This window comes from Antrostomus carolinensis, unplaced genomic scaffold, assembly GCF_000700745.2.
Source record: "Antrostomus carolinensis isolate BGI_N321 unplaced genomic scaffold, ASM70074v2 scaffold16847, whole genome shotgun sequence".
NCBI lineage: Eukaryota > Metazoa > Chordata > Aves > Caprimulgiformes > Caprimulgidae > Antrostomus > Antrostomus carolinensis.
This window is the reverse complement of record NW_010325521.1, coordinates 27,706-42,013: the sequence shown is the minus strand read 5'-3', so window position 1 is coordinate 42,013 and position 14,308 is coordinate 27,706. Positions and strand designations below refer to the sequence as shown.

At 41.6% G+C, this 14,308-nt stretch overlaps 1 protein-coding gene across 1 annotated transcript in view; it reads left to right on the top strand.

Moving 5' to 3' along the window:
- Nucleotides 1-14,308, top strand: part of AMOT (angiomotin) — a 31,940-nt gene that overhangs the window by 17,331 nt on the left and 301 nt on the right. Inside the window, exons 6-10 of the mRNA XM_029085786.1 lie at nt 6,789-6,938; nt 8,740-8,930; nt 11,193-11,315; nt 11,976-12,208; nt 13,066-13,295. Of these exons, the coding sequence (XP_028941619.1) occupies nt 6,789-6,938; nt 8,740-8,930; nt 11,193-11,315; nt 11,976-12,208; nt 13,066-13,295 (927 nt within the window). The remainder of the gene's footprint in view (nt 1-6,788; nt 6,939-8,739; nt 8,931-11,192; nt 11,316-11,975; nt 12,209-13,065; nt 13,296-14,308) is intronic.

Genomic DNA, 14,308 nt, shown 5'->3' with positions numbered 1-14,308 from the left:
TTTTAACATCCAAGTTAGAGGGAAGGAATAGATAAAGGGATGCTATATGTGATGGAGAAAGGAATGGTTTTGGAGATGCCAAAGTACAGTGTGAAGCAGTTGGAAGCAAAAGTAGATGTTCACAGAATACTTCCCTGGTCTGTTAGCAGGTTGTAATGACTCTTCAAATGTAGAACAAGCTGCCATTAAAGTTTTAGATAGTGTGGAGTTTATTTCTGCAAAGTACTAAAAAGGGTGAGTCATCATGGGTATTTAAACCAAACTTAAATATGTCTACGAAGAGACTTGCTAAGTGTGTGTATGTTTTATATGTAATATTTAAACTTTACTACTTCTCTACTATACATAAAGATACCTGGTAATTAACCCCTATTTTCACTTCTCCATTTCCATTCTTCCCTTTAATAGGTGTTCCACAATTACACATAAGTCAGCAGTTAAACTAAAATTGTTCCTAGTGAAGGATTAGTCTGGTTTATAATCTTCAGATTATTTCCATGACATGCAATAAATTTGAGATAAATTGAATACGTTTGAGGTAAAATGTGTGTTGACATGGAAGACCACACTTCAGCTTAAAAGAAGTTTATGGGTTTGTTGTTTCTTGGTTTGGTTTTTGATTTGTTTTGTTTTTTTGTAGTGTAACTTGTATTCCTTTGCTCCACCACTTTACAAGCCACTGTTTTAATGAGTGCCTTAAGGAGAAAACTTTGAAAAATAGTCACTACCACTAAGAAGATATGAAGATCTACTCTTTGCCATCCTCATGCACACACCTTGCAATGGAAAGAGAAGCCAGACATCCTCTCTAATGGGTGCAAATCGAGGGCTGGGGGAAGGGAAGAAGTTTGAATGAAATATCTTTTCTAAAAGTGGCTTGTATTTAGGAGCTATAATATCTTTCATCCATCAAATTCAACATAAACCAGATAGCAGAGCTAAGATATTATATTCATTTCCCACTCAGCTATTGTGAAGAGAAATAGTGCACTAGTTCTGATAACACTGAGGGTTCTGTCTGTGGCGAAATGTAGAAACGTTCATTTCCAAATGACATCTATTGTACTTTACATGCTGTGTCTGAAATACTTTCAGAACAGAGCTCTGACTTGTAGGGAAGAGACCCAAAAGAGAGTTTGTCTGCTTGAAGGCCCCTCTGTTTTTTTTCCAGTCACTTCTCTGGGTCTATAAAAAGATAGTCCACAGCTTTGTCACACTTAAGTTCTTAGACTCTCAGAGCTACATAACTATTCCTTTCAGGACAGAGTTGCTTTTAAAGAGGACACTTTTTGGATGGCTTATTGCTAATGGATGGGTAAAATGGAGAGGAGAGAAAGCTCCCTCTCTTCCCTATCACTAGTATGTGTGTGTCTTTAATGACCTGCATTCTTGTAACAATGCACAACTGGCTTTTTTATTGCTGTGGTGCTACCTCTCATGTTCTGCCTGTTAGTAATTTTCCAGAGGTGGCTTTGAGAGTTACAGCTTATTTTAACACAAACAGAAAGAGAGACAACATTGTGACATTCCCATGCAACAAACACTATTCCCTAGCAAGAGGATAGTGTTACCAGATTGCTTCAGCATGAGTTCTTGCTGAGGCTGGTGGTGCCTTATTGGGCCTGAATTCAAACAAACTGGGGGTTCAAAGGCATCCTGGAGAAATACAGTCCAACTGCAGGAGAGAGAGGTGGTTCAAATGTGCTGTGTGCTGGCTTTTTTTTTTTTTTTTTTTTTTTAACTACATTTCTGCCATAGCAGGCAAATTCTTGTGGGGAAACACATTTTCAGCTGCATCTGAATGGATTCAGCTTTAGGATAAACTCAGAATGTAGTGAAAACACCCTGAATATATTAAACAAAGGACTTTGAAGACATCAGAAATAGTGGGTGGGAGACTAGCAGATGCTGACGAGTGTTACCAATTTGCTGAAATAGGAGCTGTCCAAGACGAAGAGGGTAATGGCTGGGTTTGTCAAAGTGCCTGGGAGGGTTTCTGAATCATTGCTGGCTATGCAGGAAGTCTTCTCTTCTTCCCCAGAAAAACTCTTTGCTGAGTAACGCATCTGGAAGCGATGAATCTCTTTACAAAAGAAGATCCTCTCACCTGGTCTGTCCAGGACTGTGTTTGTCCTGCAGAGGCAGCTCCAGCCTGGAGGATATTACAGCCTCTACCTCCCTTCCTTCTAGCGACTTGACAGTGACAATTCCTCATTCCTGTATGCCCCAGCTCCCTGTGCTGTGTGCGTGACAGTCCATATCCTCCTCAGAGTCTTTCTTCTGCAAGGACCTGGGATCCCTGAAAGAGATTACATGGTTTGTTGAAGACTTTGCTTAGAAGTCTAAATCAAATGAAGGAACAGGATTTGTTTGGTTTTTAGAATGTTAATCCTTTTTCTGCTGGGCAGTTGTAGTAATAATCAAATGTCCCTATTTCTGACAGGAACGCTTTGTCCTTGGCCATTGATTTTAGACCATGCAGATGCTCTCTGTAGCAGAGAAGCCTGCAGGTTGTCTGCTGCCAGGCTGTATGTTGTCTTACAAAGTCTTTTCTTCTGTGAAAAGATTCTGAGGACTAGTTTCGGTTTTCTAGGTTTAGTGAAATTGTTTAATCTTTTCATTCCTGTATGTTTAGAGTGATTGATTCATTTTCCATCGCTGGAAGCTCTGCAGTTCGGGGATATGGGTGTGCAAACATTTTCAGGCAGTAAATCTTTCTGACTAACTTGGAAACAGATTGCTCCTCAGGTCAGCCAGACTCTTTGTGAGCAGTGAAGCCTCTGAACCCCCAGCGTATCCTGCTTCTCCCAGCTGGCTCTCAACTGCAGAAAACAATCTTGACAAGGGATAGAGGAAATAAAATGAAGACAGAAATATTTGATTGGGAGGCCAGGGAATCTTTCAGGGCTATTCTCTGCATCAATTTGCACTTTTGTGTATTAGATTTCTGCAGAATCCCGAGCCAATTCTTGCCTTCTTTATTTTTCTTGTCCTCAGTCATGTTGCAGAATTTACGTAAACATCATCATGGATGTGAACTGGAGAGTGACTGCTCTTGTTTAAAATGATTTAATTAGAAAATCTTGTTGATAGAGTTAAAGCCTGACCTCTGATACCTGGTTAGGATATTTTCCAAAGCAGTCAGGGAGTGACCTGGAATAGATATGTGCACAATTGAAGTTGTGCCATGTGCTGTAGGAAATGCTGGGAAGGGATATAGTCAAGCTCAAGTGCTCTGCTGTGCTTCCAGATGTTCACTGAGGTTATTTAAGATCTTAGCATCTTAAAGAGGTGTTATAATAAAGATATTATTATGAATAAAATGCTCTGCATTTTCATAGCACCCTTCAAGGCAAAACAGTTACAATACATTATGTGAGCATAAGCTTGCTTCTTAGTTAAATGCACTACCATCAAAAGGAAAATTACTATCTTGTCAAATTTATTTAAAATAATATACCGAAGGGAGTGACTGCATCCTTGTAAAGCTTAAAGAATGAACTCTTATCTAGAGCACGTGTTCACTGCAAGGTCTGTTGCAGAGAAGAGAATTCCAGCATCCTTTGATGCCATCTCCCCCGTGGTAGATGTTACTGTGGCCCTTGGCACTGAGCAACCAGTTTTGGTTCTTTGCTGGAAGAGAGAGGGTGCGGAATCCATGGCAAATGACCAAGAACAAGCCTCAGCATGCTGCCTTTTTTTTCTTCCTCCCAGCTCACTTATGTCTGCAGCACCCTGGCAATACTCAGGAAACTCTGTTCCCAATTCTAGTCTTAGGGAAACATGATCGTACTCTCAGTTTATGATAATTAAATTCCTCTGTGCTTAGTAGAATTATTTCTGATCCTCTTTATATTGAGAGAACAGATAAGTCAGATTTAAAAAAAAAAAAAAAATAAAAAAAATTAGACTTCACTACTACCACTCCTGGAGAATCCTGGTTCACAGGAAGGTAAATTGTTCCTCACAAATACTCGCAGTAGCAGAGGTGGCAGAGCTGGAAGTGGATGACACTGCCAGAATATGCTGTGGTTTGACTGAGGACAGTGAGTGCATGAAGTGAAACAATCTCATATAGAAAGGATAATTGTGTCAAAAGACACATTAGGAAAGCTGAGTTGTCTGGAGCACATACCTGCCTTTAAAGCTTATTGTGTTCCAAAAAACTGAAAATGATTTGAGGGATTCCTGAATTAATTCTGGTTTTAAGCCGTTAAAAAAAATACGCACACAAACCCCAAATTTTCTAACATTCCTAATTCTTCCTGATGCTGGAAGATGAAGTGTATTTTGTGAAGGGGAAAAGACATTTGCCTTTATGAAAAGCCACTGAACAAGCTGTGCCTGTACTTTAGGTCTGGTGCATGAGTTAGGCATGTGCAGGCAGTGCTGGTAAGTTGGGCAACAGCTTGTGTTGCAACATTTTACCTGCAGGTTCAGCTGATGGGAGCATTTTCAAAGGGAACTTTCAGTGGAATTTCTGTGTCCTAATTCTTTTTTGGCTGAGCTCTTGGTATTCTTTGAATACAGGCCAAAAAGTTAATTCACACGTATGCATACTCAGGTTTATTAATTGTGAAACTAGTAAAAAGTTGTCAGTGGCTACCTTTTGCAAGGAGAATTTTACCTATGTGTTAAAAAAACTTCTCAGAACTTTAAATGCTTTGTGGTAGATAATAAGAGACTAAATGTCCATCCTTCCTTCCTTATTTTTTTTATATAGAAGGGTGGAGGAAGAGAGCTGATTTTCAAGAGATTTTTATTCAGCTCGATACATGATATTTCACTGATAGTGAGTTTATTAGATTGTTCCATTCTTGTCCAGATCAGTAAGCTCATATGCAAAACCAAGATACTGGGTGCTCTCCATTTCTAGGTTTTGCTGCTGACTCATAGTTTACAATTTTTCTGTAGTTACATAACTACTATGAGCTGCTGTTATTCTAAGTTTAAAGCTAGTGCATTAATATATACTTTATTGGAGTCTGAGAAAGCTTAAATCAGTCTTATTAAGCACTATGATCTGGAATAAAAAGATCTATTAAGTATAACATTTTTATTGATTTTCTGCAGAGCAACAGTGGAATATTGAGTTGTATTAAAAATATTCTTGTCCTTCCCATTCCAAACAAGCTTGAAATCTTGAGCAATCAAAGAATAAAAATACCTTTCTACTGTACATGCACTGGTGGGAAGGCCTTTGGCTGTATTACTCACTATTTATTGTAACTTTTATTATAAAATACTTGTTTGGGGAAAATCCTCTAGGGCAGCAACATTCATGCTGTGAGATTAGATGCCTGCTGACTTTACGAAGAGAAGAAAAGGATACCATGTCTGGGATTAATAGTGTGTGGAGATTTTTGTCTCTGCTATTCACATTGCAGTCTCCGAATTGCCTCAAGGAACAAGAATGTGAAAAGGGAAAATTTTGAGGAAACACATGATAAGACCTTTTTGGAAGGAAGGTGCGATGTAAGAACAGCTCATGTTGTTCAGATCAAAGCCCAGCAAGCCTAGTATCTTGTCTCTGCCAAAAGTTAGAGCAGATTTCGAGGGAACACTATCAGAATGGGGTCAACAAACAGTGATACTTTCCCAGAATACTTTCCACTTCCAAGAAGGACTTCCTGAGCCAAAAGTGGTGTCTTTTGTCTTTGATATCCCTCAGTGGACTTTTCTTCCATGAAGCTGTAAACTAGCTCTTTGAACTCGCCTAAGGGAGTCTGTGTTTTGCATTGTGGTGCTTCTCTAGACTTTGGCTCTGACTGTTGGGAAAAGTTGCATTCTTCCTGCTGTTTTTGTATTTCAGGGTTTATGACAATCAGCTAAAAAAGCAATGCCCCAGATGTGTTGCAGAAGGCCAGCTAATTGTGATTGTTAGTCTTTTCCTTACAGAAAATTATCTCCATAGGTGTGTAGTATTCTATGTATTAGAATAGGGCTGGGCCCTGGGTGTGTTTTATTCTGTTTTTGTTTTTTTTTAAACTTCTATTTTAGTTTGGTTTTATTCTGCCTGATCTGTGGATTAACCTTGCTAAGATAGTTATTGGGGGTCTCAGCACCGCAGTTTGCTTGTCGTGAGGCAGGATAGCAGCTTGGTTTGCAGGATGAACGATGGAGGAGGACAGAAGGGCAAGGGCAGGGAATGGAGCAGGAGCTTCAGGTCACACTGGGCCAAGGTGACCAAAATGAATGTCCAGACGGCTAGAATAAACCTGGCTGCAGAGTGGAGAGAGCTCAGGCCTTGTCTAGTGTATTCTTTCATCCTATTCATTATTTTATTGTTATGGGTCTGGAATAGGATCCTGCAATTTTTGATTCAGTTTCTGCTTAATCTCATAAAAACACTGCCAGCAATTTTCAGTATTGCACTGAAAAGTGTTCCAGCTTGTGGACCAGCTCTAATCCCTGTCTTTGCTACAGTTACCTTGGTAACACATGTCAAGTCACTTAAACACGCTCTACTATGAACCCAGATGCCCTTTCTAGCCCATGGCTGCTCTCAGTCATTCGCAAGAGATGGTTACCTCAGTTTCCCCATCATTGCCATGGAGTCACTGAGAACAAAAAGAACAAATATACCTATCAAGAAGGCAGATGTGGGAAGGACCCGTAATACCCTGAGTCCTGAGTCCAGGGTAGGAGGCTGAGGCACACTGACAGCAGTCATCTGGACATGTTCTTTCCAGCTGGCGTTTCTTTGCTCTGCGATGTCTGCAAAGCCAGAAGATCACTCACTTGTTCTCGTTATTTAGTTTATGTTGCATTTTCTGACTTTGTTTCAGCTCAAAAAGAAGCAGGTCTATGTTGAGAAGGTGGAGAAGATGCAGCAGGCCTTGGTTCAGCTGCAGGCAGCGTGTGAGAAACGGGAACAGCTGGAACACAGGCTGCGGACCCGGCTGGAGAGAGAACTGGAATCTCTCCGGATGCAGCAGGTACCCACTGTTTCCCTGTGCCATTCTAGGTTTCTTGTAGGATTGTACACTATACCCCACCCCACACATAAAAGAAAGGCAGTGGTTTTTCCTATCTTGTAAATTTAGCAAATTTTTATTTTGGTAGCTAGAATCATGGATTTGCTGACCACTGTATTGTTTTCACTTGATTTAATTCCTGCATTCCAACCAGAAAATTTAGATAAGAGAGCAACAAGGAATCCATCACATGACAAGATTCAGACATAGCCATATAGCTCGGTGATGTTCTGTCTAAACAGGTATAATGGGGTTCTAAAGTAACCTCATTATATTCACTTTTATATTATTTTAAAAATACTGTTCACAGTTTGAGATTTTATATAAAATTCATTAACAACTGGCCTGAAGAAAAGCCCTTCAAAAAAGCATTTAAGGAAAAAAACAAAACAAAACCAGCAAAACCAATTCTGTAAATGCAGTTGATGGAAATGGATGGGAGCTTCACATAGAGTATGTTCTTACAATTGTAGTGTGAGTCTTCTTCAGTGAAAAGAAGGAATGAGAAGTAGATTGTGCAGTGGCGTTATGAACTGGATGTGAAGTTTTAGTTTTATTTCAGCCTATGTCAAACCTAGGTGAACTGTCAGGTTTGTAAATTTTACTGGAAATAGGATGCAGGCCTGTGTTCCAAAACACGTTTAGCTTCAGGTTATATTTATCCCCCAACTTCCACCTCTGCATAGGAAGAGATACTTAAATCTTAGTTGTATTTTTGTATTGTTTTTATTAGGAGTTACAGTAATTTTACAAACTTTTCTGTGTTACCTTTGGACGATGAGGTACTGTGAAGCCCACAATTTTTGACATTGAGCCTCAGGAAACACAAAAACCCAGCTTTCTTGTCATGGCTGAGAATTCTGAGCTGAACATAAAATAACTTGTCTATCTGATTTCTTTTGTTTTAAACTTTTTTTTTTAAGTCAAATATCCTACAATCCCAGATGAGACTTCCATATAAAACTACGCATTGTATCAGTTGAACTATTAGCTCAGCAAATCTTCACTCTTTCTTGTTTTGAAAGAGAACACTGGCTGTCTTCCAAACCTTGCTTTAGAACTGAGTTATTTTTGATCCTCAGATACTTAATCCACAGGTATACATGGATCATATTAATTTGATATCCAAATCCTTTAAGAATATTTTGGATGTATTTTTTTAAAGGTGTGATAACTTATTAGTGTTTTGCTGGTACAGTGTTGGAAGTAAGTCTGTGTTACGTTAGGATTATGGATGAGCTGTAGGCATCAGACCTGAATAGCACAATCCAGCTCTCGGATGCACATGTAGGGCTTTCCACATGGAAAAAAGGCCTTAAGAGGAGTATTTTCCATCTTGGATATTTGCTTGTTACTATTGACCAGCTCTGGAATGGCACTAGGATGCACTGTAGCACGAGTGCTGTGAGTTAAGCTGTCTTTCCTGGGAGCAGTGCTTGGTGTTTTATGACTTTGGAACTTCAAAATTTGGAAACTAGAAGGAGCCTTTCTTGCGTTATATGAGCTTGTTTCCTGGTTTTGACAGAGTGGGGCTGAAGTGCCCCTGCAGATGTTTCAGCTTAAGCTCTAAAGGAGACCAGCACCATCACCTAGTCCATAGGCCACTACATTTCACTCTGAGGGGGTTTTGCATCAAGCCAGTGCTGCTCTGGACTAGGCCCTGTCCTTCAGACTAAAAGCAAACAAACAACCCCGAGTCTTACAGATACATCCTGAGACGTTTTCTCTTTTGTGTTTTTTGTTTGTTTGTTTTCTAAATCAGCGTCAGGGTACATCTCAGACTGCCAACGTCTCGGAGTACAATGCCACAGCGCTTATGGAACTCCTGCGAGAGAAGGAGGAAAGGATTCTTGCTCTGGAAGCTGACATGACTAAGTGGGAACAGAAATACCTGGAGGAGAGTGTGATGAGACAGTTTGCTTTGGATGCGGCTGCAACTGTTGCTGCTCAGAGGTAAATAAGACTTTTCATAGTACCAGGATTATTTTATTTTTCCAGTTGAATGTCATATTTCCCACCAAGGAATGTTGTCATACCACCCTCCCGTGATACCTCTCCGTGCCATCTGAACAGCTTCTCAGAATTCTGCACGCAAGTGGAGCTTGGCTGCTTTTCCTGGGAGCTGTGCAATTGCCAACAATTAGAAACTTTTTTCCAGGGGAAGATTCCCCCGCATGCAGGAGCCATTTTCCAGACTAGAATTGTTCTGAACCATCCGTAGAAGCTGTTGATTCAAAAATAGATGTATGAGGAGTGTTTTGGTTTTTTATTTTTTTAAACAGGAATCGGTCCTTGCTGAAATCATGTGAGATGGGGTAAGCTTGGTGATTCACATCATTTACCCTGAATGGCTTACTTGTTCTCCAGAATGTTTTGGCAAATTACTTTGTGGTATTTTCCTCAATGTTGTTACTAACCAGAAACATCTACTAGGAAATTCTGCTCAAAACATTTTGCTGTCTATGGAGAACACTGCTTGTGGGGGTGGGAAGGGAAAGGTGTCTGAAATCTGGTAACAAGCTCACATTCTAAGACAAGGACACAAAAACAGTTATTATGGCTGTAAATAGGCCCTGGTGCTTCAGCTAGTTGGTAAACAAAAGCTGTTGTTGGAGTGCAACTCTTTAGTGTTAGGTACCACCTATAATTTCATTGCTCACTAGTTTCTGGTTCTTGGTGGCAGGTTTTATTTTGGATTGTTTCATGAACCAGATTCAAATAGGGATGTTATCATAACTGGCTTCTTAGCTCGTAAGATTGTACTGGAATTACAGGGGTAAAGTTGCAGATCTGCTGTGTTAACATTTAAAGACTTATCTTGCTCCAGGAGCAGGCTGTTGTTTTAGGGTATTGATGCTTCTTGTGCACTGTTTTCCACCTCCCTAGAAATTCTCTAAAGGCTCTTGCTACTCCTTGTCCTTAGAGGCTATGTTATATTTTCAGCATGCACTGATAAGTAAGGGTCTGGTCTATTGTTTATCATGGAACAAGAAGGGTTGTGTTAGGCTTGTTTAGGTTTTGTTAAATGAGCAAGAATGCCTTCCAGTCCAGAAAGAGACAACCTCTGTTTTTCCATTTCCTTCTAGCTGCTTCTCCCCTAAAAGAGAGTATTCCCTTAGTGTCAATGCTTCTGCAAGTTTGTATGCAATTAGCACCTGTAGTATCTCCTTCAAAAATACAGGCTGTGAGGGATTCCACTAATTTCAGTGGCAACCTTAGCTACACTCTGCGCAAATTTCTTTCTCTTTTTCTTTGACAGTGGAAAATAGCATCCCTTAGGAAGTTAGGGGTGCAGGAAGGGTGCTTTACAGCACAGGCAGGAATCTGGGTCAGGTTAGATTGCTGAATTACCTTCTCATGCCCTTCACATTGGTGCTTTGCCGTTCCTCATCTGAGCTTTTGCAGAGTTAAAGGTACATTTACAAGACAGTTCTTAAGACCTGCTGGGTCTGAGAGAACAGATTGCTTATTACAATGAATTGGAGCTCTTAATAACTCCAATTTTTTTTGTGTGTGTTTGTTTTATTCTAATTAAGTTAATACATGGCTATGTCAGTAATATGCTCTTAATGTTATAAGTCATACAGTGATACAGAGCGCAGCACAGTGACTTTGTTCTGACTGAACAGCAACAAGTAGAATCAAATACTCATTATGTTTTGGTTAGTGGACTGAACAATTATCACAGTGTTAACATCAGGCACTATGTGGAATCAGTCTAAAACTGTTTGCAGCCCACTCCTAGTTTCTTGGACCAAGCTGCTTAGGATTGCTTAAGAAACTTCCACGCCTAGTTCCCTTTGGTGCTTGGATTCCCTGTATGACACTGTTAGAAGGGGAAGGGAAAAAGCTTTATATCTGAAGTGAAGTTTGCGCTGTTTTGGTTGAAAAAAAGTGACTGTTGTTTTATACCATCCTCCCCCCTCCCCACGTCCTTGGATTTGCCTCACTGGTCAGTTTATAGTAGTACAGTGAATCAGATTCTGGGGTGGTCCGGGATGGGTAGCAGATTGACTATTGTTGCAATGACTTGCATATTTTTGTAATCCTTCTTTCGTTAGGCCTGAGGGGTGGATTTTTGGAAGACACTGAGCCAGCCTAAATTCAAAAAAAGTGGATATTCTTGTTTATTACTTTTAAGCAATAATTTTGTGCTGCTAGGAGGAAAGCAGCAAACTTAGCTGGTCTTTCATCTGCTCTACTGCTTGTTCTCAGGGACACGACAGTGATCAACCACTCGCCTAACCCTAGCTATGACACCTCGCTGGAAGCTCGCATTCAAAAGGAGGAAGAAGAGATCCTGCTTGCCAACAGGAGGTGTCTCGACATGGAAGGAAGGTAAAATGCAGTTTTGTCCTATCTGGCTTCTTTAAGGCAGGGATTTTAAATTAATTGTCTGGGTAGACGCCTCAGAACCAGAAATTCTTGTGTCTTCAGCAGCAGCAATGATGTAGGATGCCAGATGCTCATTTGGCCGAGGAAGTATCTACATAGCAATCCCAAACCTGTCTTGATACTGAGGGCTAATGCAAAAAAATCTTGTCTTAGATTTTTTGCATCTGTCTTGTTCCTCTTCTCTGGTCAGGGCATCTTATCAGACCCCAGGCTCCAGCCACCTCTTAACAGTCTCGCAGAACTGTTTTCCCTGGGGTTAGGACCAGTGCAGACCCTCCAAAGTGTGTTGTCTTCTTTCTCTTGGCCTCATGTCCTGCTCATAACTCTCAGCTTTGTCTCGAAGCTCCTTCCATGGCTGTTTAGAGCAGGTGGGTGGGTATCTCAGTGCTGTTCTCTCATGCATGTGTACAGGAAGTCTCATGCATGATCTGCTCTGATGGGCCAGTGAGTAGCCAGTATTCAGGGCAAAAAGCTCACTTGCATCCTCTCTCTGCCTCCCCAAATGCCTAAGGGAGTCCTAGTCACAGCCATGGGGGCGCTGAGGCCTCAGTCCAAGGAGATGGGAGTACAAGTACATTATTCTTCTTTGTACTCCTCAAAAAGGATCAAGACTCTGCACGCTCAGATCATTGAGAAGGATGCCATGATCAAAGTCCTGCAGCAGCGCTCCCGGAAGGAGCCTGGTAAGACAGACCAGCTGTCCTCCATGAGACCCGCCAAGTCGCTGATGTCGATATCCAACGCTGGCTCGGGCTTGCTGTCCCACTCGTCAACACTGAGCAGCACTCCCATCCTGGAGGAGAAGAGGGAGGACAAGAGCTGGAAAGGCAGCCTAGGTAATTTTTAAATAACAGTGGCAGTTCAGATAAGCGAGTCACTGCTTCGAGGGGAGGCAGGAGCAGCAGGAGGAAGAAGGTGTGTCAGACAGACAGATGAGCTGGCCTAGCAGTCAGTAAAGCTGACTGCAAGCAAGATGGGACACATTTTGAACAATTGCTTGTTTTAATCACTTTTGGGAAATACTGACTTCTGATGTCCAGGCTCTGTCATTAAAATATGTGAGCCTTTATTCCCAGTTTGGTACCTGACTTTAGGGATATTTGAGATCTAGTTTTCAGAGTTCCCAAGGGCTTGCTTTCAGCTAGTTTGTTCCAGCTGTCTGAAGGTGTAAGGTCTCCTTGAATAGGAGCAGAGGTACTAATTGGGATTGCTATCCTGTAGTGTTGTACCTGCATTAACATGACTTCTGTCTAGAATGGTTCAACATCATTGTTCAGAGAAAATCAGTTGTAATAAAGCAAACCTTATTCTTTTTTATTTTTTCTAGGGGGATGTTAGGCCCAAAGGCCCTCCCTGTGAGACTAAAAGGCCCTGAAATGTAAATGAGAACCTGTTGCAGCTGATTTCAGAGTGTGTGCATTTACCCTGCCATAGATGGGCCACTGCTTAGAGTCAGGGAAGTAAGGTGTTAGTGCCTGCTTGCATATCTTTGCATGCAGCAACATGAGGATACTGCTGTTCTTCAGGTACTTCAGGACCCAGTGGTGAAAGGTGCTGTAGAAAGGTGAATTAGTGCTGTCTGCTGAAGCACAGAGCACTTTGCAGATCCTAGAGCGAGTACTACAGAGGGGTACAGAACTGATACCAGTTAGTTTTCTGAGATTGTGAAATCTCCTTCCCTTTTTCCACAAAGGTGTTCTGCTGGGAACAGAATATCGCTCTGAATCCATTCCCTCCACCCCCTCTCCTGTCCTTCCTTCCACACCGTTGCTGTCAGCCCACTCAAAAACAGGCAGCAGAGACTGCAGCACCCAGACTGACCGGGGGAACGAACAAAACAAAGCTGCACCTTCCACTGCAGCTCCCACACCAGGACGACTCCCCAGCACCAGCCTGGCCTACAGTGCAGACAAAACAGGTAACAAAGCTCTGCTGCTCTCCCAGAGGGGCCCCTGCCACTGACTCACCATCAGTTCTGTTCTGCAGGGCAGGCCCTGCCATCCCTTTTTCCATTCAGGACAACTAGGTTTAGTTTTTGTGAGGACAGATAGGTTTCAGAGGCAAGCTTGGCAATGTTCTGGGGGGTCTTAAATGCTCTGAAGGAAAAAAACCCCTTAAGAGCGGGTAGCGTAAGCATGGACACACTGGGTAGAGAGGTGTAGCAAGATTTAAGAATTGGAGCAGGTATGTGCAAATCCCAGGACAGTTTCTGAGTTTAGTGTCTACTCTGAAGTACCTTGTGAGTAGCGTGCGGGGTTTAAACAGCGTATGAACATGGGCTGTAGAAACTGGCCGTTGCATTTTAGTGGGTATTCAAAGCAAAGTGCACCCCGATAAGGGGGAGGGAGAAGAAGGAAGGTAACTATCGTGCTAAAGTTATCTTGTTACTGTTCTGCCCCAGTCACAGGACCAACTTCAGCATTGGCACAAGTAGATCCAGTTGACAGTGACTGTCACAGAAGCTGAATTTGCTTCCTGCGGAGCTCTGAGCTGGCAAGAGCTGCTCATTTTCCAGCCCACTCTGCCAAATCAATGCAGATTACACAACCTCGCCTCTTCTACTTACAGACACATTTCAGTTATGTTGTTCTTTATGGAAGAGTGGATTTGGCTGGTCTACTGTGCATCTCGCCCATGCTATGCTATTTAATGGGTATGGAGGGGAACAGGTTTTGTGGTGAAAGTATACACTGAGTACATAGGTTCAAATGCAGTCACTCCAGTTTTACGTGCCGTTGTGTATCAGTGGGAGATACCCAAAGGAAATTTGATGAAATAGCTTTATTTCTCTGTCTGCATACATGAAGAATTGAGTTTTTTAAAATGAAATAAGGAGTTCTTAGCTGTCCTTTGGCCAATGATAGAAGATGACTTCTAAAATGTTAACGTCATTTTTCTAACCTCATCGAAGTTACAGTTTTGATGGTCTTCTCTTG